Genomic DNA, 22,877 nt, shown 5'->3' with positions numbered 1-22,877 from the left:
AACATAGGGCTTCTTTTAGCCAGGATTTTACATGAATGATTAAGAGTCATTCTTGTTAATCCTTTGTTTCCACTTTCAAAATAAAACCAAATTAATCACTACCTAATTCAGATTTCACATTTATTTGATATATTCCAAATCCATTAAAAGAAAATCTAAGCCATTTATAAGTTACAAATTATAGGTTAGAGTAGGTGACCAAACAAGTACAGGGTATAAGTGCTAAAGGAACATGAGACAAGAGGAATAAAACAAAAGGATCTACGTAATATCATAATTCTTAAAAGGATATAATAGTTATGAAGAGGAAAACTAAAAACTACAATGCCATGCCCCATTGCCACAGCCACCCACGAACCCCCGTTCGTGGGTGACCTTAGGTGAGAGGGATAACATCTTCTCCCAAGGGAGAAATAGCCTTGCTTAAGCTGAAAGAAATTACCTAACCAAAATTGAATTTGAGGTAAGACATGAACTTCATAAAAGATTTGATTCTGATGTCAAGGGCAGAGCCAGTGCACTAAAACATGAGGTTTTACTACGGTCTAATTTACTGTTAAGGTGGGAAGGGATGATAAACAGATTATGTTGGGAGGAATGAAGCATTCTCTGGGATGAGTAAGGTATCAAAAGGCTAGACAGAAACAGAGGGAGGCCAGAATTTTTGTTACATTTGTACCCCGCGCTTTCCCACTCATGGCAGGCTCAATGCGGCTTACATGGGGCAATGGAGGGTTAAGTGACTTGCCCAGAGTCACAAGGAGCTGCCTGTGCCTGAAGTGGGAATTGAACTCAGTTCCCCAGGACCAAAGTCCACCACCCTAACCACTAGGCCACTCCTCCATAATAAACTTGGTGGGTAATGGTAATAGAATCTGGTGTTTCTGGAATCCAGTGCTGAGCTTGAAGAGGACAGACATGATCAAATTGCTTTCTTTTTAGGAGTAGCTTCATGACTGTGTTTTGAGTTGATTGGTGTCTCCTTAACTGAGACTGTTAATCTCTTCCTATTTAAGGAGAATTAAATTGGACTCACTTTAAAACAACCTCAAAAATCTACCTGTTCACCCTTACATTTTCAAATGAGTGAATCTCGATCTGGGGTTCTTAGGAATGCTGGTTCTTTTCTTCTCTTTCTTTTCTCACTATTATGTTAGGGTGTTTCTTGTAAACTGCTTTACTTTGCCCTTTTTGGTGTTGAGATGAGGTATACTAAAGCTGCCAATAAACTAAAGCAAACTAAAACAGTTACAGCATTCTAAGTGAGAGATAACCAAGGTAAGAATCGGAATATTTAATAATGTGAAGTGTAGGGTAGAACAAACTGAGCATATTTGTTTTGCTACAAAAAGTCTTGATGACATTAGAAATTTGTAGATTAAAATTAAGATATTATTTATTCAGAGCTGTGTGCCACTGACAGAGGGTAAAAGCAAAGGTGAGAATGAATGTCAAGAAAAGATGATAGTTTCAGATTTATCCATATTTAATTTTAATTGTCTCCATCAGCCATCCGATTCTGTTCAATACGTTTGTGAGTGACATTGCCGAAGGGTTAGAAGGTAAAGTTTGCCTTTTTGTGGATGATACTAAGATTTGTAACAGAGTGGACACCCAGGAGGGAGTGGAAAACATGAAAGAATCTGCAGAAGCTAGAAGAGTAGTCTAAGGTTTGGCAATTAAAATTCAATGCGAAGAAATGCAAAGTGATGCACTTAGGGAGACGTATGTGTTAGGCGGTGAGAGTCTTATATGTATGGACGAGGAGAAGGATCTTGGGGTGATAGTATCTGAGGATCTGAAGGCGACAAAACTGTATGACAAGGCAGTGGCCGTAGCTAGAAGGTTGCTAGGCTGTATAGAGAGAGGTGTGACCAGCAGAAGAAAAGAGGTTTTAATGCCCAAGTATAAGTAGTTGGTGAGGCCCCACCTGGAGTATTGTGTTCAGTTTTGGAGACTGTATCTTGCTAAGGATGTAAAAAGAATTGAAGCGGTGCAAAGAAAAGCTACAAGAATGGTACTTTACCTTCTAATCCTTCGGCAAGGTCACTCACAAATATATTGAACAGAATTGGGAACGGTACCGATCTTCGAGGCACTCCACTACCCACCTTTCCCTCATCTGAGCAAATTCCATTAACTACCACCCTCTGGCGTTTGTCCATCAACCAGTTCCTAATCTAGTTCACCATGTCGGGTCCTATCTTCAGTCTGTCAAGTTTATTCAAGAGCCTCCTATGGGGAACCGTGTCAAAAGCATTGCTGAAATCTAAGTAGATTACGTCTATAGCACGTCCATGATTCAATTCTCCGGTCACCCAGTCAAAGAATTCAATTAGATTCGTTTGGCGTAATTTACCTTTGGTAAAACCATGTTGTCTCGGATCTTGCAACTTACTGGCTTCCAGGACATTCATTATCCTTTCCTTCAGCATCGCTTCCATTACTTTTCCAATAACCGAAGTGAGGCTTACCGGCCTGTAGTTTTCAGCTTCTTCTCTATCACCACTTTTGTGAAAAGGGACCACATCCGCTCTTCAATGCCACGGAACCTCTCTTGTCGAAGGATTTATTAAACAAATCTTTTAAGAGGACCAGAACCTCTCTGAGATCCCTCAGTATCCTGGGGTGGATCCCGTCTGGTCCCACGGCTTTGTCCACCTTTTAGATTTTCAAGTTGTTCATACATACTCTTTTCCGTGAACGGTGCTAAATACACTCCATTCTCATATGTACTTTTGCCAGTCAATCGTGGTCCTTCTCCAGGATTTTCTTCTATGAAAACAGAACAAAAGTATCTGTTTAGCAAATTTGTTTTTTCTTCATCATTATCTACATAGCAGTTCACAGCATCTTTCAGTCTCACAATTCCCTCTTTAGTCATTTTCCTTTCACTAATATACCTGAAGAAATTTTTGTCACCCCTCCTTACATGTCTAGCTATTTGTGCTTTCGCCAGACATATTTCTCTTGGCTTCTTTCAATTTCATCTGGTGTTCCTCTCCGTGCTCCTCTTCTTGAGTTTTTTTCTGTATTTCAGGAACGCCAACTCTTTAACCTTTATTTTCTCAGCCACTTTGGAGAACCATATCGGTTTCCTTTTTCTGTTTTATTTACTTTCCTTACATAAAGGTCTGTGGCCATATTTATAGCTTCTTTCAGCCTGGACCACTGTCCTTCCATTTCTCGTATGTCCTCCCAGCCCATCAGCTCCTTCCTCAGCTATTCCCCCATTTTACTAAAGTCAGCATGCTTGAAATCCAGGACTTTGAGTTTTGAGTGGCCGCCCTCCACTTCAGCTGTCATATCAAACCAAACTGTTTGGTGGTCACTGCTGCCCAGGTGGGCACCCATTCGGACATTTGACACACTATCCCCATTTGTGAGCACCAGATCCAGTGTCGCTCCCTCCCTCATGGGTTCAGTCACCATTTGAAAAGCATCCACGATCTCTCTACTTCTTTCCGATTCCGCAGATGGAACCTTCCAATCTACATCTGGCAGATTGAAATCTTCCAGCAACAGCATCTCTCTTCTTTCCCAACTTTTGAATATCTGTGATCAGATCTTTATCTGGTTCCTCCGATTGTGTCAGAGGTCTGTAGACAACACCCATGTGGACAGAGGTTCTGTCATCTCTTTTTAAGGTGATCCATATCGCTTCTTCCTTTCCCCAGGCCCTTGTCATTTCAGTCGCTGCGATATCATTTCTCACATACAGAGCTACTCCTCCACCTTTACGAACATCTCTGTCCTTCCTAAATAGATTATAGCCTGGTACGTTTGCATCCCATTCATGGAAACCATTGAGCCATGTCTCCGTGATTGCAACAACGTCTGTCTGCCTCCAACATCAGGGCTTGAAGATCATGAACTTTGTTGCTTAGACTGTGAGCATTTGTGGTTATCGTTTTCCATCTACATTTCAGTGGAATTTTTATCTTCTGTTTAGTTTTTTGTTTAATCTGACTTCCTGCTGTGTTGGTAAGAAGTGATTTGCTAAGATTGTTGCTTTCATTGCTTTCTTTTTTACTATCACATCTTGTCTTTAGCTTTAGCTGGGGGTGAACACTTGAAGTGACCTGCCTCCATATGCCACCCCATCTTCTAGTTTAAATGCCTAGAAATATATTGTCTGAATTTCTCCCCAAGGATTTTTTTTCCTGCCACAGTGAGATGCAGCCCATCGTTACAGTATAGTCTTTTGTTTTTCCATGTATTGCCCCATCCTCCTCTGTACCTAAATCCTTCTTGGTGACACCAGGCTTTGAGCCAGCTATTGAAATTCTCAGTACTTTGCAATCTTTTCTCTCCCTTTCCAAAGGTAGGTAGTAATTCAGAGAAAGCTATTGTTTTGTATCAAAGGTTTTAACCCCTCTCCCTGCTTCTGAAAAGCTCTCTGCATTGCAAGTGGGGTATTACTGGACAAGTCATTTGTTCCCAGGTGGATAACAACATCAGTGTTTGATTCCTTAGTTTCTTCTCTGATTACAGAGATTATTTGCTTGGTACTCCTGGTAGCTGAAGAGCCTGGAAGGCATTTCACTTTGCATGGCCCCTTGAACTATGTTTCAAAGTTAATGCCTCTGATAATGGAATCCCCTAGTAGCAACAGTTTCCTGGTATGAGTTTCAACATTAGTGATTTGGGGGTGTCTTTTCTCTTTGGGCACCGTCATATCTTTTTGTTCCACCTTCATTGCTTTTTCTTCCACCTCGGTTCTATTTTCAGGGACATCACCATGCTGTAATGGAAGAAAAGAATTCTGTAGGGGCAACACTTGTGAGGGCAGGTGCTTTTGTTCCACATAACGTAGTCTGCCTGAGCCTACCGTGAGCCATCTATTCTTAGGTGGTTTTATCCTTTGAGGCAGTGATGAGAAGTTGGTATGATTCTGTGCAGTCATAGAAGCTGCTTTAAGTGCATCCAATTCCTGCTTTACTTGTTGCATGTGTGGGCAAACACGTGCACTCCTGCAGGTATTTTACAAACTACTCTTTCATATCCTTTTTAAGTCTCTATTTCTTGTGCGTAGTGCCGTCTTTTCTGTATAACTTATTCACTATACCCTTTCTTGCATTCTTCAGTATTTGTGGTTGTGACTTGCCCAGAGTCGCAAGCAGCTGCAGTAGGAATCGAACCCAGTTCCCCAGGATCGAAGTCCACTGCACTAACCACTAGACTACTCCTCTACTCCAAATCTGCAGATTTGGCTAGATTTTGTACATGGGGTTTCTCAGTTGTAGATCCTGTACTATGGAATGAACTTTTGCTATCTATGCACCCAAATTTCAATCTGTCTTGAAAACATATTAGGCTTTTTAAGCTTTTCCATCTAACTAGTTTTAACTTCAAATGTCTGGTTTGTCTGTAATCACCCTTTGTAGCTCCCTTCTGTTCTATCTTCTTTCACTTGTCTTATGATTTGCACTCCTCTGCTCTCCTCCATGATTACATGTCCTATATTGCTAGATTTTTCCTCTTTATGAGGCCCTTTTACTAAAGGGCATTAAGCCCTTAACTGCATTTAGTGTGCGAAAACAGGGTACTGTATAAACACATTCTGCCTGATATTCAGTCTATTTAACCAGCTAGGAACGGGTCCTGGCTGGTTAAATAGCACTTGAGCCATCCGCAAATATTCAGTAGATATAGCTGGCTATCTCCCGCTGAATAATGCTGGTCAGCACTTAGCGGATAACGGCTATATCGTGCGATATAACCAGCTATGCATGAATATTCACCGCATCACCGGCTACGTTTGGTGGCCAAATTGGGCCACCGAAATAGCAGGCCTGTCTTTGGCCAGTTTCATCTTAACCGGTCAGCACTGAATATTGAAACCGGCCCAAAATAAACCGGATAATCTATGTCGGTCACTGGAAGCAGCCCAACATTGAATATCCAGGCCCAGCTAACTCCCATGGTCTGAATATCGGCCCCATTAAAGCGTTTTGCAGTATTTTTCCTATTTCTGTGCTCTATACCCTATCTAATGATGTTTTTGGAAATTTTTTCTGAGGGGGGTGGGAAAACGGGCATTCCTTTGTTATCCAGTTAGTGCATTCCGATTAGCATGTGCTAATTGGATAGCACAGAGTTAACTCAGGAGCACATAGTGTCTCCTACATAGAAGAAAAGTGCTCCTGTGTTAATGTTTTGCAGGTTTTGTGTGCTAATGGGAACATTCGCTCATGACCTGCAAAAAAATAAAAAAAATGCTGTAAAAAGTTCCACATTTAAATTTGGGTTAGTGTGTGAGAAAATCCCACATTACAACACGCTAAGCCCGATTTTAGTATAATTTAGTAAAAGGGCCCCTATAGTTAATATATAATGCTATTGATTGTATTTTGTATTTCCCTTTTCAACGTTTGATCTCCCCATTTTAGAAGGTATATAATTGTAAGCCACTTAGATACCTGTGCTGACTTTGCGGTATATCAAATAAGGATGATGATGAAAAAAACCTTGTAGTAAAGCTGTCGCAATGTGGAGGGCAGAGCAGAAAAACAGCATGGACTATTCTAGATTGCCACATCTGTAGAAATAATTTTTTTTTAATTATTATTCCTTTTCCCAGTGTTCCATCCATTGACATATGAAGGAGTGAACTTGGACAGGTAATTTAAACTCTTATAAAATTTGTGTTTTGGAAGGCGCTTGTATTTTGTATTGGCTTGTTTGAATAATTCATATCTGGTTTCATGATGGCAGAAAAAGACCAAGTCCATCCAGTCTGCCCAGTTATTCTGTTCATACAGCACATAGTTAAGCTGTTGAATCTGTTGCCCAAGGATGTGGTCAAGGTGACTAACAAAGCGGGACTCAAAAGAGGTATGGATGAGTTCCAGAAGGAAAAGTCCACCAAAATCATTAGCCAGGTAGACTTGGGTCATTGCTTATCCCTGGAAATTAGCTATGATGAATAAATTAATGGGATCTGACAGGTATTTGTGACCTGGATTGGTCACTGTCAGAGACAGGATGTTGGCCTGACCCAACGTGTCTTTTCTTATATTCTTACAAATATTTTGTCCATGCTGCTAAGGATGTACCCAAGCTGCCAACCACAGAGTGACCACACAATTTTTCAGGAATGGTATGTTTGTCTTCTCTGTACTTCATCTTATGTAGAGGATTTTAAAAGAACCCCATTCCTTCTAACACCCACTTTTTCCATGCCTAATGAAAGAAAGGATGGATGCTGGAAGGAATTCAGTGAAAATCTTTTATGCTTTTCTCCTCAAGATGGTGCCGTTTCTAAAAATTCCAAGTGATGATTGGACTTGGTAGCAACTTGTATCTTTGAGTCAGAAGCATTCCTGCTTAATAATACTGTATTAAGCTTCTGCACCTTATCCTTCTTGTGAGCTTTGAACTCTGCAGTGGCTGACTATCTTGCCGATAGAGTGAAGTGTTGATAGTTGACTAGCTGTGCTGATAGTCTGGTTGTTATAATGTACAGAGCCACTGAATTAGTCTAGTATCTTGCAATTATGGGGCCTGGATTGCTCCATAAATTTGTCGCTGCATTACAAAACCGTTCACCTGTAGGCCACCACTACAAATCCCAGCTAAGTGACCTTTATAAAATGAAATGGTGGTTTCAGTCCAGTTCCAGAGAGCATAGCAGAAATGTTCTCCTTACTGCTCCTGTCACGTTCCTGCAAATCTGGATTCTGCTACACAACTTGTCGCAGAGTTTTGATGAAGACATGATGAAAGAGGTTTTGAATTTTGTGTATATGTTTGAGACTAGGACCAAAGATATTTACTGGGTTTGAAAATTTGTTGAATGTTAAACAACAAAGGTTCTAAGTGAGGGAGAGTCACATCACATGGAAATATAAATTCTACGTAGTTTTCTTGTATTCAAAATGCTGTTCTTTTTATTAAGACAACAAGCCTGCCTGAAAATTGCTGTGAGTGGCTAAAAAGTACAAATGGGGTTCACAATGTGTATACTAAGGATAAAAATATAATTTGAACAATTACCTGTTTAAAACACAGAAGAGTCACTATAAGGCTCATTTTCAAAGCATTTAGACTTAAGTTCCATAGGTTACTCTGAAACGTATTTTCAAAGCACTTAGATTTTCAAAGTTGCATAGTAACCTATGGAACTTTGTAAGTCTAAGTTCTTTGAAAATGAGCCCCTTTGTAACTTTGCAAGTTTTTGAAAATACACCTCCACGAATGCTAGGAAAACTGGAGACCCACAGCAGAATTAATGAGCATTTTCATGCTTGCTAGCCCTCACCTGTGTCTCAGCTTCTTCCCTCCAGTTTCTCCACTCATCTGCCGGATAGGGCTACCTAAAGGTGATCAGTTTTGATGGACTTAACATGCCCTTTGTTTCTGAGCTCTAGCCGCCAGTGGCTATCATTTTCTTTACCAGAGGCTTGTGTTTCTGTTGCCATTGGAACATGCCACTACCACAAGCTTACACCTGATGCCCTGTAGTCACCAGGCAACTAATCTTTGCCACTGTTCCCACATACTTCCTGTGCACTTTTTTACCTTTGTGCTCCCCAGGCTGGCCAATGTTATGTGGAATGTTAAAATGCTGCATTAATGGACTGATTTTTTTTTTTTTTTTTTTGGAAGGTCATTATTTCCTTCTTTCAATAAAGTCTTCTAGCAACATTGGTAAAATGCAAACCACGTGCGTTCAAGAAGATATAAACTTTTGAGTTATCTGCCGCAGGGCCCACTTTATTTCTATGGGCCCTGCTGCAGATAACTCGAGCTAAGCTTTAGTAAACAACCCCCTGTAATTAAATCTCTTGTCCCATCCTTAATCTTTTCTTTTCAAAGGAAAAGAGCATGCAGCTTGGTCAATCCTTCAGTAAAAAAATGAAAAAAACCCTTGTGTCCTATTTTGGTGCTCATTTTCAAAGTACATAGATTTATGATGTTCCATAGTAGATCGTTGTACACACAGAAGAAACAAATCTCTGCAAGAGTACACAATATGAAGCAAAACAGCGAAGATGACACCAATAGAAATGGACGACGCTCCAGATGGAAAAAACCCCCAGTTTATTAAGGATGATCAAGACTCGATACAGCTGTGTCATCTCGCTCATCCTTAATAAACAGGGGTTTTTTTTTTTTTCATCTGGAGCGTCGTCCATTTCTTTTGGTGTCATCTTCGCTGTTTTGCTTCATACAACGTTCCATAGTAACATATGTCACTTTGTAAGTCTACATACTTTGAAAATGGGCTTCTCTATTTTTTTTTTTGTGGCATCTTTGAATCCCATCCTCCAAGTGAAGTGTACCTAGGATGAGCCACAGTGTATGCCTGCTATCTTTGGATGCTTTTGCTTGGCTTTGCAGGCTCATTCCTAGTTTGTAATCAACCAGCATTCTAGTCTTAAGTATGACCCTGTTCAGAGTGAATTGCACCAGCCTTTCCTTCAGCCTTAAATTTCTCTTAATTAAACTTACGTATGTTTTCTGTGTGTAAGAGGTCAATTTACTAAGCTGCAATAATATGGGTCGTTATCACATTGACTACCATTCTATAATGGCCCATTGTAATAGCGTGCAAATCACTTTGGAGTTAAAATACGTGTATTAAAGTTTGTATGAGGCTGCAGTTATTACAAAATTACCTAGCTAAGCTCTTTTAAGGCGTGGTTATGTTTTTCATGCTTATGTTTGTGTGTTGATTTGTTATGCAGTCATTAGTAATTAACTGATTTATATAATGTGCAGCTCATAACCTATTTTAGGATTTATTTTGCACAAATGTTAACAAGAGCTAAATAACTATGCTAAAATGACAAGAAGCACATACAGAATAGCTTGTATTTGTCATTTTAGCACACATTAATGTATTGCAAACACAAGCAGCTTAGCACATCATTCTCTAGGTTATGTTCCTCTGGGAGAAGACCAGGGCTACTGTGGTATAAGTACTGTCTCTCAGAAGTCCTAATGGTTGGGATTGAAACTGAAGATGGTCTTTAACACTTAGCTGTAAATGAAAGCCCTTGATGGCTTTGCTTCATGCCTTTCCAATCAACATGATAGTGAGTAGCACTGAAGTAGACCCTGACATGATTGGATACCTCAAGAAAAGTAAAAGGTAAAGCTTGTACCTGTACACAAGTACCAAGTCAAGAATGACTTATAGAGGCCACCACTTGTGTGACAGTTTCTTGGTAGACTATTAATGGGGCAGTTTGCCAGTGCCTTCCCCAGTCACCTTTACCTCTGTTGGCTAAGGCTAGGTACTCATTTACTGACCAAAAGTGGGTAGATGGCTAAATTCCGCCAAAAGCCATCCACCTGACAGAAATCTGAGCACTGGATTGAACTCAGCTTGTGGGCACAGTAGGTAAACGACCTACCAATTGCACCACAAGGCCTCATACTTAAAAAGTCCCCCACAACTCCCCCAAAATATCCTCAGCCCAAACAGTGACTTTCATTTTGAAGCTGACAATGACATTTCAGATGATAACCATGCACAAGCAATAAGCAGGAGATTCTGGCACAGTTTATTATCTGTATAATTTCAATCATATATAATTCTTCCTTATGAATGTAATCATCTTAAGTTAGTTACATTTAAAATTGCAGATGACTTACTTAAAAAGCAGGTTACTACAAGGTTTTTTTTATTTTTATTTATTTGTTTTTTTTTAAGTATCGAAGACCCCAATCAGAAAATAGCTATCCTGACACAAATCCTGGAATTTGGGCAGACACCAAAGCAGTTGTTTACAAAGCCTCATCCATGGAAAATAACACCAAAGTTTAAAAGTATATCCAGGTCATCCAGCCACAGTAGGGTTGAATCTCCAGGTAAGATTCATATTCAGTTATCCATGTTCCAGTATTTCATATTACAGGATGCTTTGGGGAGATTATCTCTCTATATAAAAGGCACCACCAACGTTCTAAATGAAGCCTCCAGCCGGAAGTGTGAAGGGGGAGAGATATCCGGTTTCCCCAAGAGTGTCTGCCCCGCCCTTGCTCTCTCTGTAACACAAACAGTGAAGGAAAGCACAGCAAAGCACAAAATCAAATCGCTCTCTCTGTAACAGTGAAGGACTCAGAGGGGGGAGGGGAGAGAGGGCAGAAGCCCTCACTATCTCTGTAACACAAACACAGCACAGCAGGAAACTTAACACTGAAGGACTCGACTCCGAGGGGGGAGGGGACAGAGGGCAGGGACACACACACTCCCACATGCACACAGAAGAAAACCTTGCTAGCCCCCGTTTCATTTGCATCAGAAACGGGGCTTTTTTACTAGTACCATAATATTTGTTATTTAAAGGAGTTCAGTTTAAACTTTACCATACACACAGAGAAATTCAATATGGAAATCCTCTTAGAATTTCACATTAATACACAGTATAGACTTGGAAAAACTAGCTATGGAAAATTTGAGTCCTCTACTTTTTTATATTTTAGAAAAGGTGGGAGTTCTGGGATCAGAAATGTTGGATTGCTGAGCATTGCTTCTCTGAGTTAATGAAACAAAATGATGGTAATATGAAGAAAACAATGGGTATTAACATTATTAGTGCCCTGACATGAAACTCTTGTCTTATCCTAGGATCTTAATACATTGTAATATATTTTGATTGGATCAGAATAAGAATGACAAGCGGTCATAGTACTTGAGATATTTGGTTACACAGGCCATTTTATGTGTCTCTTGTTCTTTGATGTGCCATTTTTAATAACTCTGACCTGGAGATTCTTTTACTAATGAGGGGCATTTACAAGTCCAATTTTGGATGTTTTGCTAAAAACATTCAAAAACTGAGTGGTGAACATAGCTATTTTCGAACCTGAAAAACAGCCGGCGTGGCTAAACAGTAAGATAAAGGAAATCATTAGAGCCAAAAAACAATCCTTCAGAAAGTGGAGAAGAGAACCAACTGAAAGTAACAGGATAGATCATAAGGAATGCCAAGCCAAATGCAAAGCGGAGATAAGGAGGGCAAAAAAGGACTTTGAGAAGAAATTAGCGTTGGAAGCAAAAATACATAGTAAAAACTTTTTTAGATACATTAAAAGCAGGAAACCGGCCAAAGAGTCGGTTGGGCCGCTGGACGAAAATGGTGTTAAAGGGGCGATTAAGGAGGACAAAGCCGTAGCGGAGAAATTAAATGAATTCTTTGCTTCGGTCTTCACCGAGGAGGATTTGGGGGGGACACCGGTGCCGGAAAGAATATTTGAAGCGGGGGAGTCGGAGAAACTAAACAAATTCTCTGTAACCTTGGAGGATGTAATGGGTCAGTTCAGCAAGCTGAAGAGTAGTAAATCACCGGGACCTGATGGTATTCATCCCAGAGTATTAATAGAACTAAAAAATGAACTTGCGGAGCTACTGTTAGAAATATGCAATCTGTCCCTAAAATCGAGTGTAATACCGGAAGACTGGAGGGTAGCCAATGTTACTCCGATTTTTAAGAAAGGTTCCAGAGGAGATCCGGGAAATTATAGACCGGTGAGTCTGACGTCGGTGCCGGGCAAGATGGTGGAGGCTATTATTAAGAATAAAATTGCAGAGCATATACAAAAACATGGACTGATGAGACAAAGTCAGCACGGATTTAGTGAAGGGAAGTCTTGCCTCACCAATCTAATGCATTTTTTTGAGGGGGTAAGCAAACATGTGGACAATGGGGAGCCGGTTGATATTGTATATCTGGATTTTCAGAAGGCGTTTGACAAAGTGCCGCACGAAAGACTCCTGAAGAAATTGCAGAGTCATGGAATCGGAGGTAGGGTATTATTATGGATTAAGAACTGGTTGAAAGATAGGAAGCAGAGAGTAGGATTGCGTGGCCAGTATTCTCAGTGGAGGAGGGTAGTTAGTGGGGTCCCGCAGGGGTCTGTGCTGGGTCCGTTGCTTTTTAATGTATTTATAAATGACCTAGAGATGGGAATAACTAGTGAGGTAATTAAATTCGCCGATGACACAAAATTATTCAGGGTCGTCAAGTCGCAGGAGGAATGTGAACGATTACAGGAGGACCTTGCGAGACTGGGAGAATGGGCGTGCAAGTGGCAGATGAAGTTCAATGTTGACAAGTGCAAAGTGATGCATGTGGGTAAGAGGAACCCGAATTATAGCTACGTCTTGCAAGGTTCCGCGTTAGGAGTTACGGATCAAGAAAGGGATCTGGGTGTCGTCGTCGATGATACGCTGAAACCTTCTGCTCAGTGTGCTGCTGCGGCTAGGAAAGCGAATAGAATGTTGGGTGTTATTAAGAAGGGTATGGAGTCCAGGTGTGTGGATGTTATAATGCCGTTGTATCGCTCCATGGTGCGACCGCACCTGGAGTATTGTGTTCAGTACTGGTCTCCGTATCTCAAAAAAGATATAGTAGAATTGGAAAAGGTACAGCGAAGGGCGACGAAAATGATAGTGGGGATGGGACGACTTTCCTATGAAGAGAGGCTGAGAAGGCTAGGGCTTTTCAGCTTGGAGAAGAGACGGCTGAGGGGAGATATGATAGAAGTGTATAAAATAATGAGTGGAATGGATCGGGTGGATGTGAAGCGACTGTTCACGCTATCCAAAAATACTAGGACTAGAGGGCATGAGTTGAAGCTACAGTGTGGTAAATTTAAAACGAATCGGAGAAAATTTTTCTTCACCCAACGTGTAATTAGACTCTGGAATTCATTGCCGGAGAACGTGGTACGGGCGGTTAGCTTGACGGAGTTTAAAAAGGGGTTAGATAGATTCCTAAAGGACAAGTCCATAGACCGCTATTAAATGGACTGGAAAAATTCCTCATTTTTAGGTATAACTTGTCTGGAATGTTTTTACGTTTGGGGAGCGTGCCAGGTGCCCTTGACCTGGATTGGCCACTGTCGGTGACAGGATGCTGGGCTAGATGGACCTTTGGTCTTTCCCAGTATGGCACTACTTATGTACTTATGTACTTATCTATCTTTTTGGTTTGAAAATCGCCGTTTTGTAAATGTTTTGTGCTCAGTGCATTTTTCTTCTAGGACCATTTTGGAAAATAAATCTTCCAAGCGAAAAGCACACAAAAACAAGCCATTGGGATGTCTGGGGGGGGGTCAGCATTCTTAGTGGATTGGTCACACAGGCATCCCAGTAGAGCAGTCTAGGGGGCACTGCAGTGAACTTCACATAAAAGGTCCCGGGTACACATCTTACTATATCCCCCTTACATTGTATGAAGAGTCCTCCAGGACAGGGGCGTAGCTACATGGGGGCATGGGCCCCTGTAGATTTGGCCCTGGCTCCCCCGCCGCCATTGGGTACCTTTGCTGACGGGGGTCCCCAACCCCTGCCAGCCGAAGTCGTCTTCTCCGGCGCAGCCGAGTTGCTGATCTGCAAGGGCAGGCTTCTGTTTCTGTGAGTCTGACGACCTTTCCAGGAACTTTCCTTACAGTTGCTACATAGGAAACATCTGTATCACATGGTTAAGTGCAGTGTCAATAGTACGGATGTATTTCCACATTGTGTTTAGCATAGATCAGCACGCTCTGTCGTTGCAACACAGTAACCGTTGCTGTTCTAATTCATGTGCTAACTGCTTAGCATACATTAGTAAAAGGGCTCCTTAATATTGTAAGCCTGAGAATCTTGGACTTCTGGGATATAATTAATAGCCTTTTTATTTATGTGTTTGTTAGGATTTATTTACCACCTTCTTGAAGAAATTCACCCAGTGTGGTGTACATCAAGAATAAGTCAAACATAAGCAATAGACAATTACAGCAGTAAAAATATTACAACAGTGCATAGTATATAGCATGGAGGGGCTTTTTCGATATGACATCTTAAGTCCAACTTTGGAAGTTTTGCTCAAAACGTCCAGAATCTGAATAACTACTACAGCGATTTTTGAAACAGCAAAACCATTTTGAAAATTGCCACTTGCTAGATGTTTTATGCTCTGCACGTTTATCTTTGTGGTCCATTTTCGGGGGGGGGGGGGAACCTCCAAGTGAAAAAAGACAAAATCAAGCCATTGGGATGTAGGAGGAGCCAGCATTCTTAGTAGCCTAGCCACACAGACATTCCAGCAGAGCATTGGGGCACCCTATAGGGCACTGCAGATGACTTCACATAAAAGATCCCAGGTACACATCTCACAGTTACCCCCTTATATTGTATGGTGAACCCTACAAAACCAACCAAAAACCTACTATACCCAAGTATACACCACTACAATAGCCCTTATTCTTCAGGTGTCTCCTGTATGTGGGTACAAATAGGTTTTTGGTGCGTTTTGAAGGGCTGACACTTTCCACCACAAGTGTAACAGAGTGGATTATGGGCCTGGGTCCCCTTATCCACAGTGCAATGCTCCGATCACTAGGCTACTCCTTGGAAATGCTTGCTGCTCTAATAGGTCTGACTATAACATCTGAAGCTGTCATAGAGGCTGGTATGTACTGTTTCTTTCACATCTTTAGGGGGTGGGGGGTCAGTGACTTAGTTGTTATTAAAACAGGTCTAGCTAGGAACACTCTAAACTTGCCCCCGACACGCCCCCTTGTGATATGGACATACTGCAGATGAAATGCACAGATAAATGTCTGCAAAGTAGGTTTTGAAAATAGACTTTTGGCAAGCAAAACATCCAAATGCTGCTTTATGCTGTTTTTTAAATGTTTTTCTCTTTCGAAAATGAGCCCCATAGTATGCTACTTACAATGTCAATACAATACACAATAAAACATCTGAATGGACAACATAGGGTGTAAGCAAAGGTAAAGCATATAGACGTATAAACTTAAGTTATTCATTCATTGACATGTCCCATGTTATCCCAAACATGCTAGAGTTCAATGTAGTTCACATGCAACTAACAATTACATCATAATTATGAGCAAAATTTAACAGTTACATAGAAGACACAATAGTTATATAGAAGACACAATAACTATATAAATATTTTTATCAAGAACATATTGAAAATGAGAAGACTTGAACAATCGATTGTAAGCAGCGTAGTTTGATAACATTATGACTAGCAGTAATAACATTATTAATTAGTTTCCATTAGTAGGAATTTTTTGAAAAGGAAAGTGTTTGTTTTTTTAACATTTTACAGAAATTTGCATAGTTATTCATACTTCAGATTTGTTTTGGAAGGGAATTCTACCATTTTGTACCTTGGTAATTAAAACCAGTCATAAGAACTGATTTGTAAACTGTTTTCCTAGAGCTAGGAGGGTGAAGGGACAAATAGTCTCTAGCCCTTAAAGAAAAGTTGCACGTTAAGTCAGAAAGGTGGATGTATATTATCTCAGAAAGTACTAGATCCAATTTTCAGCAATTTGGTGGGCAAAATACTAGTAATCTGAAAAAATGCTTAACTATCGCACTTCACTTCCGGTATCTTGGAAACCATGGACGTCAACGCTTTAGGCAGTGTGACTTGCTGATAGTTCCTTGGCCCCCTGAGGAAGCTAATCGCAATAGTGAAACGGCGAGCCCCGTTGGGCAAAGTTGTTAAAGCTGAATAACATTATTATTCAAGCAATTGCCTAAGGTTACCTTAATGGGTTACATATATCTCCCATTTAGAGCCTTTACCTGCTCGCAAGTGGAGTTTTCAGACCAATGATAAGAACGGAATCAAGTTAATGCTGGCATTGAATATAAGCATTGTATTGCCATGCTTTGATTACTGAGGTTGCTTTCTCCACTTTTAACAAGAAAAAAAGTGCAGTTTATTTTCTTGATCTCGCATTTGAATAAGACTGCAATAGTTAAGCATTTTTTTCAGCTTACTTGTATATTATCTCAGCTAGTGTAGCAGTGCTTTTAAACCTGATCTCAAAAGTTACAATCCAGGTGCAGTAGGCCCTTCACTGCTCCATAGGGCTTACAATTTAAGGGCCTCTTTTATTAATCTTTTTTATCAAAGGGCTTTGTCAGCATTGCCGCACCTGGAACCGCTAGCGCAGCTTGATAAGAGCCCCTGAGTTTGTACCCGAGGCAGTGACAGGTTGTGTGGGTTTTGAACCCTGGCATCATTGGCTCTCAGCCTACTGCTACAACCACTAGGCAAGTGCCCCACTCATTCACAGAATCACTGAACCAAATGTTACAAATTTAATTTAGCTGATTTTGTTTTCATTTTGCAATTGTAGTTTATTAATGCGATATTAATATCTTGAAGTATCTCCTCATGAAGAATCTTTTGAAGACCTGACAGAAGAAAGCAGAATGCTGGCGTGGAGCAACATCACCAAACTAAAGTTAGACAGTCAACATAAAATTCACAAAGAGTAAGTCTCTTTACTTCAAAAGAATCAAATGCCATTCTGGTGCCCAATTTACTCATGCTGTCTCCCATGTACTTGAAAGCCAGAAGTCATGAGTATTTAAATGAAGATATTCTCAGCTGAGGTCCTAATACACCATGCAGTCAACATTCATAAGAGGATACATGTGAGATTTTGTTTTAACTTTAATTGTTTTTATTATAATCAAGAAAACCTATACAACAGTTCAAAGTAACAGTACCATAATGTTTGGTAACATAATAGTACATTCAATATAAAACCGTCAGGTACAATTTACAAATAGAATAACCCCCCTAATCATCCCAACCTCCAACAATCTCCTGTAAGTGCCAGCAATACATCTATTGGGATACACACCATTGTTTTTTCAGTGCATATTCTTCTTGGCACAAGAAATAACCAGAGTACCCACCCCCCCTCAAGTTTCCCTTGCTGAATCCAACAGCCCTTGGATTTTATCCCAATCTTCTTTGTTAGCATAAAGCTCTTTTAGCTTATCCGTAAGCATTTCCATTTCGAGCAATAGCCTCAGTCGTTGTTTCCAGTAAGCAAGTAAAGCTCCTGACTCGATATTCCACAGTGCAGCGATCTCGCACTTTGCAGCTGCCCAGGCAGAACGCTTCAGGCAATGACGCCAGAAAACTGCTCGTTTGTTACTCAAACCAAGCAAACACATTTTATGAGTAGCATCAATACCAGTTCTAGCCACCCTGATAACATCTTAATAATCTCTGCCTAAAACTCTTTCAATTTTACACAGGAACACCAAATGTGCAAAAATTTCCCCGCACCTCCCTGCATCTTCAACATAAATCTGAGGTGCCTGGAAACATCTTTTTCAAGCATTCAGGAGTATAATACCATTGAGTTGCAACTTTGTAAGCATTTTCTTGAACTAATACACATGTAAATGCTTTTTTAACCTCTATAAATATTGTTTTCCACTCTCCCACAGTTAACTCGAACCCCAAATCCCTCTCCCGTTTTACCTTAAAGTTAAACTTCTGGAAGGTAAAGCCCCTAAAATGCTCATATAATATGGAAATAGGCCTGTTCAGCTTGTCCAGGGCTACCCACAAATTTTCCTGTCTTTGTATCTTCCAGGTCATCTTTAAGCCACTCCTATACTCTCATAAAATGCTGCAATTGTAAAAAAGGAAAAAATCATTAGCAGATAAAAGTATAGCTTTCCTGTAAATCTTTAAAGTTTATGGCATGTGAGATTTTGTTTCATCACTCTTGTATTAAAAAGTTCCTAGGGATATTCATTCCAAGTGGCATTTAAACTTGGTTCTAGATTCCCATACCTTCCTAGATTCAACACCTAGCAGTTTTGCACTCTGCCCTTTGGTCTGGCGATGGTATCAAGGACCGTTTCAAAGGTAATGGTAGTCATGGCAATGGCCCTGTGCAAAGAAGGCATTGTAGTTCATTCTTACCTGGATGACTGGTTGATCTGTGCAAAATTGGCTCAGGAGAGTTTCCAGGCTATGGCCCAAGTCATTCAGTTGCTGGAAGAGCTCAGCTGGGCAGTCAATTGTGCCCAAACCAAGCTGGTTCCTTCGCACATTTTTACGTATCTGGGGGTCTAGTATCTGGGTGCCTGTTTAAATACCAGTGTGTCACGTGTTCTCCGCGTAGAGGCCAGGGCCTTGAAATTGTGGAAGCAGGTTTATGATCTGTTGTGTCTGTTCTGACCACGGGTGTGGGATTACCTTTCAGATGCTGGGTTCCATGGCAGCAACCATAGAGGTGGTTCCACGGGCAAGAGCTCCTATGCACTCGTTGCAACATTCCGTTCTTTCTTGTTGGTCTCTTCAATCTTGGGACCTTCAGATGCACCTTTCCTTTATGGGCAAGGTGGAAGAGAGTCTGGTTTTGTGGCTAGTTTGTTTATTCCGTACTTGATAGCCTTTCAGGATAAAATCAAAGTGGTTTACAGTCTCAATAAAATGAGACTCATTACTCACCCACCTCCCATTCCCATATCACTTTCATCCTCCTTTCCTTACCTATCTTACATATCCACACATAAACAACGACCTTATTTCTTATAATTCACAGTTGCATCCATTCTATATGACTTTATTATCCTGTTTTACTATGTAAGCCGCATTGAGCCTGCTATTGAGTGGGAAAGTGCGGGGTACAAATGTTATAAATAAATAAATAAAATAAACATTCTCTGAGGACAAGCAGACCTATAATTCTCACAGATGAATAATGCGGGTCCATTTTGCTGGTCTGGAACTTGTAACAAGTTTTAAAAATAGGTCTTTGAGAGTGAGGCATGCTCCATCATGCATGCGCGAGTGCCTTCCTGCCCGCCATGAGAGCGCAGAACCAGTAGTTCTCTTTTCCACAGTGAGGAGAGGACATCTTGTTATCCACTCCTCGCAGTTGGTTTGGTTGGTCTTTTTGTGCCTTCCTATTTTTCTCTTTTTCTTAATCTCTTTCAGGATTTACCTTATTTTATCCTTCCCCGTATATCTTTTTTAGATTATTTTTGCTTTTTTCCTAGGTTTCTTTGTTTTTTTACCATACTTCCTAGGCTACGTTTAAGCCTGAGCTCCAGTTGGGTTTTCCCTTTTCTCTCGTCACCATTGAGTCATTTGATTTGACCACAGCTGTTTTTCCTTTCTTTTCATTGAAGGTTCCCAGTGGTTTTAAGTGCTGCACTCGGTGCAACAGAACCATTTCCGGCAAGGACACCCATTCTTGGTGTCTACAGTATTGGGCCAGATCATAACCCTGCAAGCTGTATTCTGTAACTGTATGAAGAAGAGAACATAATTGGCCAAAGAGGCTCAGAAAGAAGATTTTTGGAACCAAGTCCAAAGCCTCAACGTTGGCGTTGGCATGCTTCGGTCCAAATGGCTGTGAGACCCTTTAACACTGGGAATGACCATGCATCAAATGGGTCTCCACCTGCCTCAACTCTGGCTGCTATACAGGCCCTCAGGATTGATCAGTATTGAACCCGAGCCCAAGGTGAAGAGAGGACTCTACATCATCCTCTGGCACCAGGGAGCATGATACCAAGCATCAGAAGAAGCATCAACATGGATCCCCCTTGATGCATGGTGCCGGGAGCTCCGGGGCACCAAGGATTTCACCTTTTCCTGAGAAGCGTCAGCACCAGAGGACCGCTCTCCCTCTATACAGGAGATGCCAATGTGTGGGTCTCCACATAGCCAGGACCAGACAGCCGCTGCAACACTGCAGATTCAGCAGCCTTTCTCGATGTTGGCCCTTGCTGAGTGCCTTCTGATCTTGCTTCCTGAGAATAGGGTTCTTGCAGAGTGCATCAACATCTGGGGTGCTTGCGCCAGCCATGTCTCTTGATACAGTCCCACATGGCCATCAGCCTACAGTGAGGTCTCCAGTGCCGCTTGTGGTCTCAGCATCTACTGCCACAGTATGATGTGTTGCCTTTTGGCCTCGCGTCAGCTCCCAAAGTTTTTACCAAATCTCTTGCAATAGTTACAACATCGCTACCCAGACTGGGAGTCCATGTGTACCCCTATCTCGACAGTGAAGAACACATTGCAGGTTGGGGCTCAGGAGTCCATGTGGCAGACTATTCAGGTGTTAAAGCTACTAGGGTTCATTTTAAACTACCTCAAGTCCCATCTACTCCCTGTCCAGCGATTGGAGTTCATTGGAGCCCTGATAGATACTCAGCTGTCTTGGGCTTTTCTCCCTGTAGTGTGGGCAGAAGCTCTTGTCACGCTCGCCACTCAAGTCCAGGCAGGTCACAGCCCAGCAGATGTTAAGACTGTAGGGCCACATGGCCTCTACTGTTCATGTGGCACCCATGTTACATCTTCACATGAGACTGGCTCCAATGGACCATAGCTTCCCAGTAGTGTCAGGCTGCGGGGAATCTAGAGGATGTCATCCAGGTCCTGCCGGAGCTGGTTCAGTCCCTACTCTGGTAGATAATTTGATCCATTTTGACACTGGGACTCCCATTCCAAATTCCACAGCCCATGGAAGTGCTGATGACAGATGCATCCTGCCTAGGGTGAGGAGCTTATTTAGATGGGCTTCATACTCAAGGAGCCTGGTCAGCCCAGGAAACAGATCTCCAAAGTCTTCTGGCGCTCTGGGCAATCTGGAACGCTCTAAAGGCTTTCAGGGATTGGCTAAACAACCAAACTGTACTCATTCAAACAGACAATTAGGTTGCCTTTTACTATATGAACAAGCAGGGGGCACCGGATCGTGTGCTCTGTGTCAAGAGGCCATCCAGATGTGGCATTGGGTGCACCAGCACGGGATGCTCCTCAAGGCCACTTACCTGTCAGGAAAATTCAACAGCCTGGCCTTCTTTCTTTTTCCCAATAATGAACACCCCCTCCCTATACCTTCCAGCACCGCCTCCAAAATGGCAGCGCCCTGCCCTGCCCAGTGCGTCCTGGTATGGGCTGGGCTTCTCAACCATATAAGCTCTGAGCTGGCGTTGTGTTAAGTGCTATTCTGCCCATACAATCCGAGCGTTCTCTGATCTTATAGGGCTTCAGTTCTTTCCTATACCATGTCATTTCAGACCAGTCATCAACTCGTACTGTTCTGTTTACTACTCCGCAACTCAAAAGAAGAAGGAATTATGGAGTGGTGACCTCCAAGTATTAACTCCTTTAATTGTACCACAGCAACTCCCAGTGGCAAGGGTTATTAATTTCCATTTAAAGTACCATCTACCCTTACACCCTCAGCTTGGTAATCACTCATATGTGTAGTGGAATATATCCTGCTTGTCCATGGAGAATGTAAGATTAGTTACCTGTAATGGAGATTCTCTGTAAACAGCAGGATAAATCAGCCACACAAATCCTCCCACTTACCCTTAAAGTTGAAGTTGCCCAAACTTGGGAATGGACTGAATGGGGAGGAGCAGTGGTCTCTCAGAGGAAGCCACTTGTACATGCCCAGATAGTTTTCCAGATTTTGGGATCTGGTTGAGGAGATGTAACCTGGCCTTGTCAGAGATACCATTCAATTTATCCTTTCCTCCAAGGAGAACCTCCATTACAGCTACAGTAAGTAACCTTGCCTTCCACTGCAAAACCAGGGGTAATAAATCCCTGTGCTGTTCCTAATATATGTATATAAGATGAGTGTAACACGAACAGCTGAAGGGTAGGAAAGATGCTGTGATAATAAAAGGTTTACAAAAAGATGTGGCAAGATCACTATCAAAAAGAAGAGACCTGGGAGCATGAAGAATCAGACAAGTTAATGTTTGGTTATGCTAGCAAGTAATAACTACCTTTAAGCTATTGGTTATGACGTTTCACACTGAAAATCTTTGAGTTACTGTTTTGCTTCTATCTTTATGCTGCTTTAGAAGAAATTCTAACCGTTGTAATTCTACTAACTATTGAATAAGTACTGGATTTGTTGATCAGATGATGGTTTATAATTTGCTTTTGTTTTGTTTTTTTATTAAACAGAGCAGTGACAGGGATAGCTGTCTCTTGCAATGGGTCTTCAATCTTCACTACCTCTCAAGGTTAGTCTCACTTGAAAATTATTTTTTGTTTTATTCCCTTTCTCACTTCCATAATATCTGGAATAAATAGACAAGTCAA

General features: G+C 41.4%; 1 protein-coding gene across 1 annotated transcript in view; it reads left to right on the top strand.

Moving 5' to 3' along the window:
• The window catches only part of NSMAF (neutral sphingomyelinase activation associated factor), a 228,385-nt gene that overhangs the window by 168,075 nt on the left and 37,433 nt on the right, over nucleotides 1-22,877 (top strand). The window contains exons 20-23 of the mRNA XM_030214777.1: nucleotides 6,584-6,623; nucleotides 10,664-10,821; nucleotides 17,154-17,262; nucleotides 22,740-22,798. Coding sequence (XP_030070637.1) covers nucleotides 6,584-6,623; nucleotides 10,664-10,821; nucleotides 17,154-17,262; nucleotides 22,740-22,798 — 366 coding nt within the window. The remainder of the gene's footprint in view (nucleotides 1-6,583; nucleotides 6,624-10,663; nucleotides 10,822-17,153; nucleotides 17,263-22,739; nucleotides 22,799-22,877) is intronic.

Source organism: Microcaecilia unicolor, chromosome 1 (assembly GCF_901765095.1).
Source record: "Microcaecilia unicolor chromosome 1, aMicUni1.1, whole genome shotgun sequence".
NCBI classification, from domain to species: Eukaryota; Metazoa; Chordata; class Amphibia; order Gymnophiona; family Siphonopidae; genus Microcaecilia; species Microcaecilia unicolor.
The sequence above is the reverse complement of the archived record's forward strand: the minus strand, read 5'-3'. Positions and strand labels throughout refer to the sequence as shown.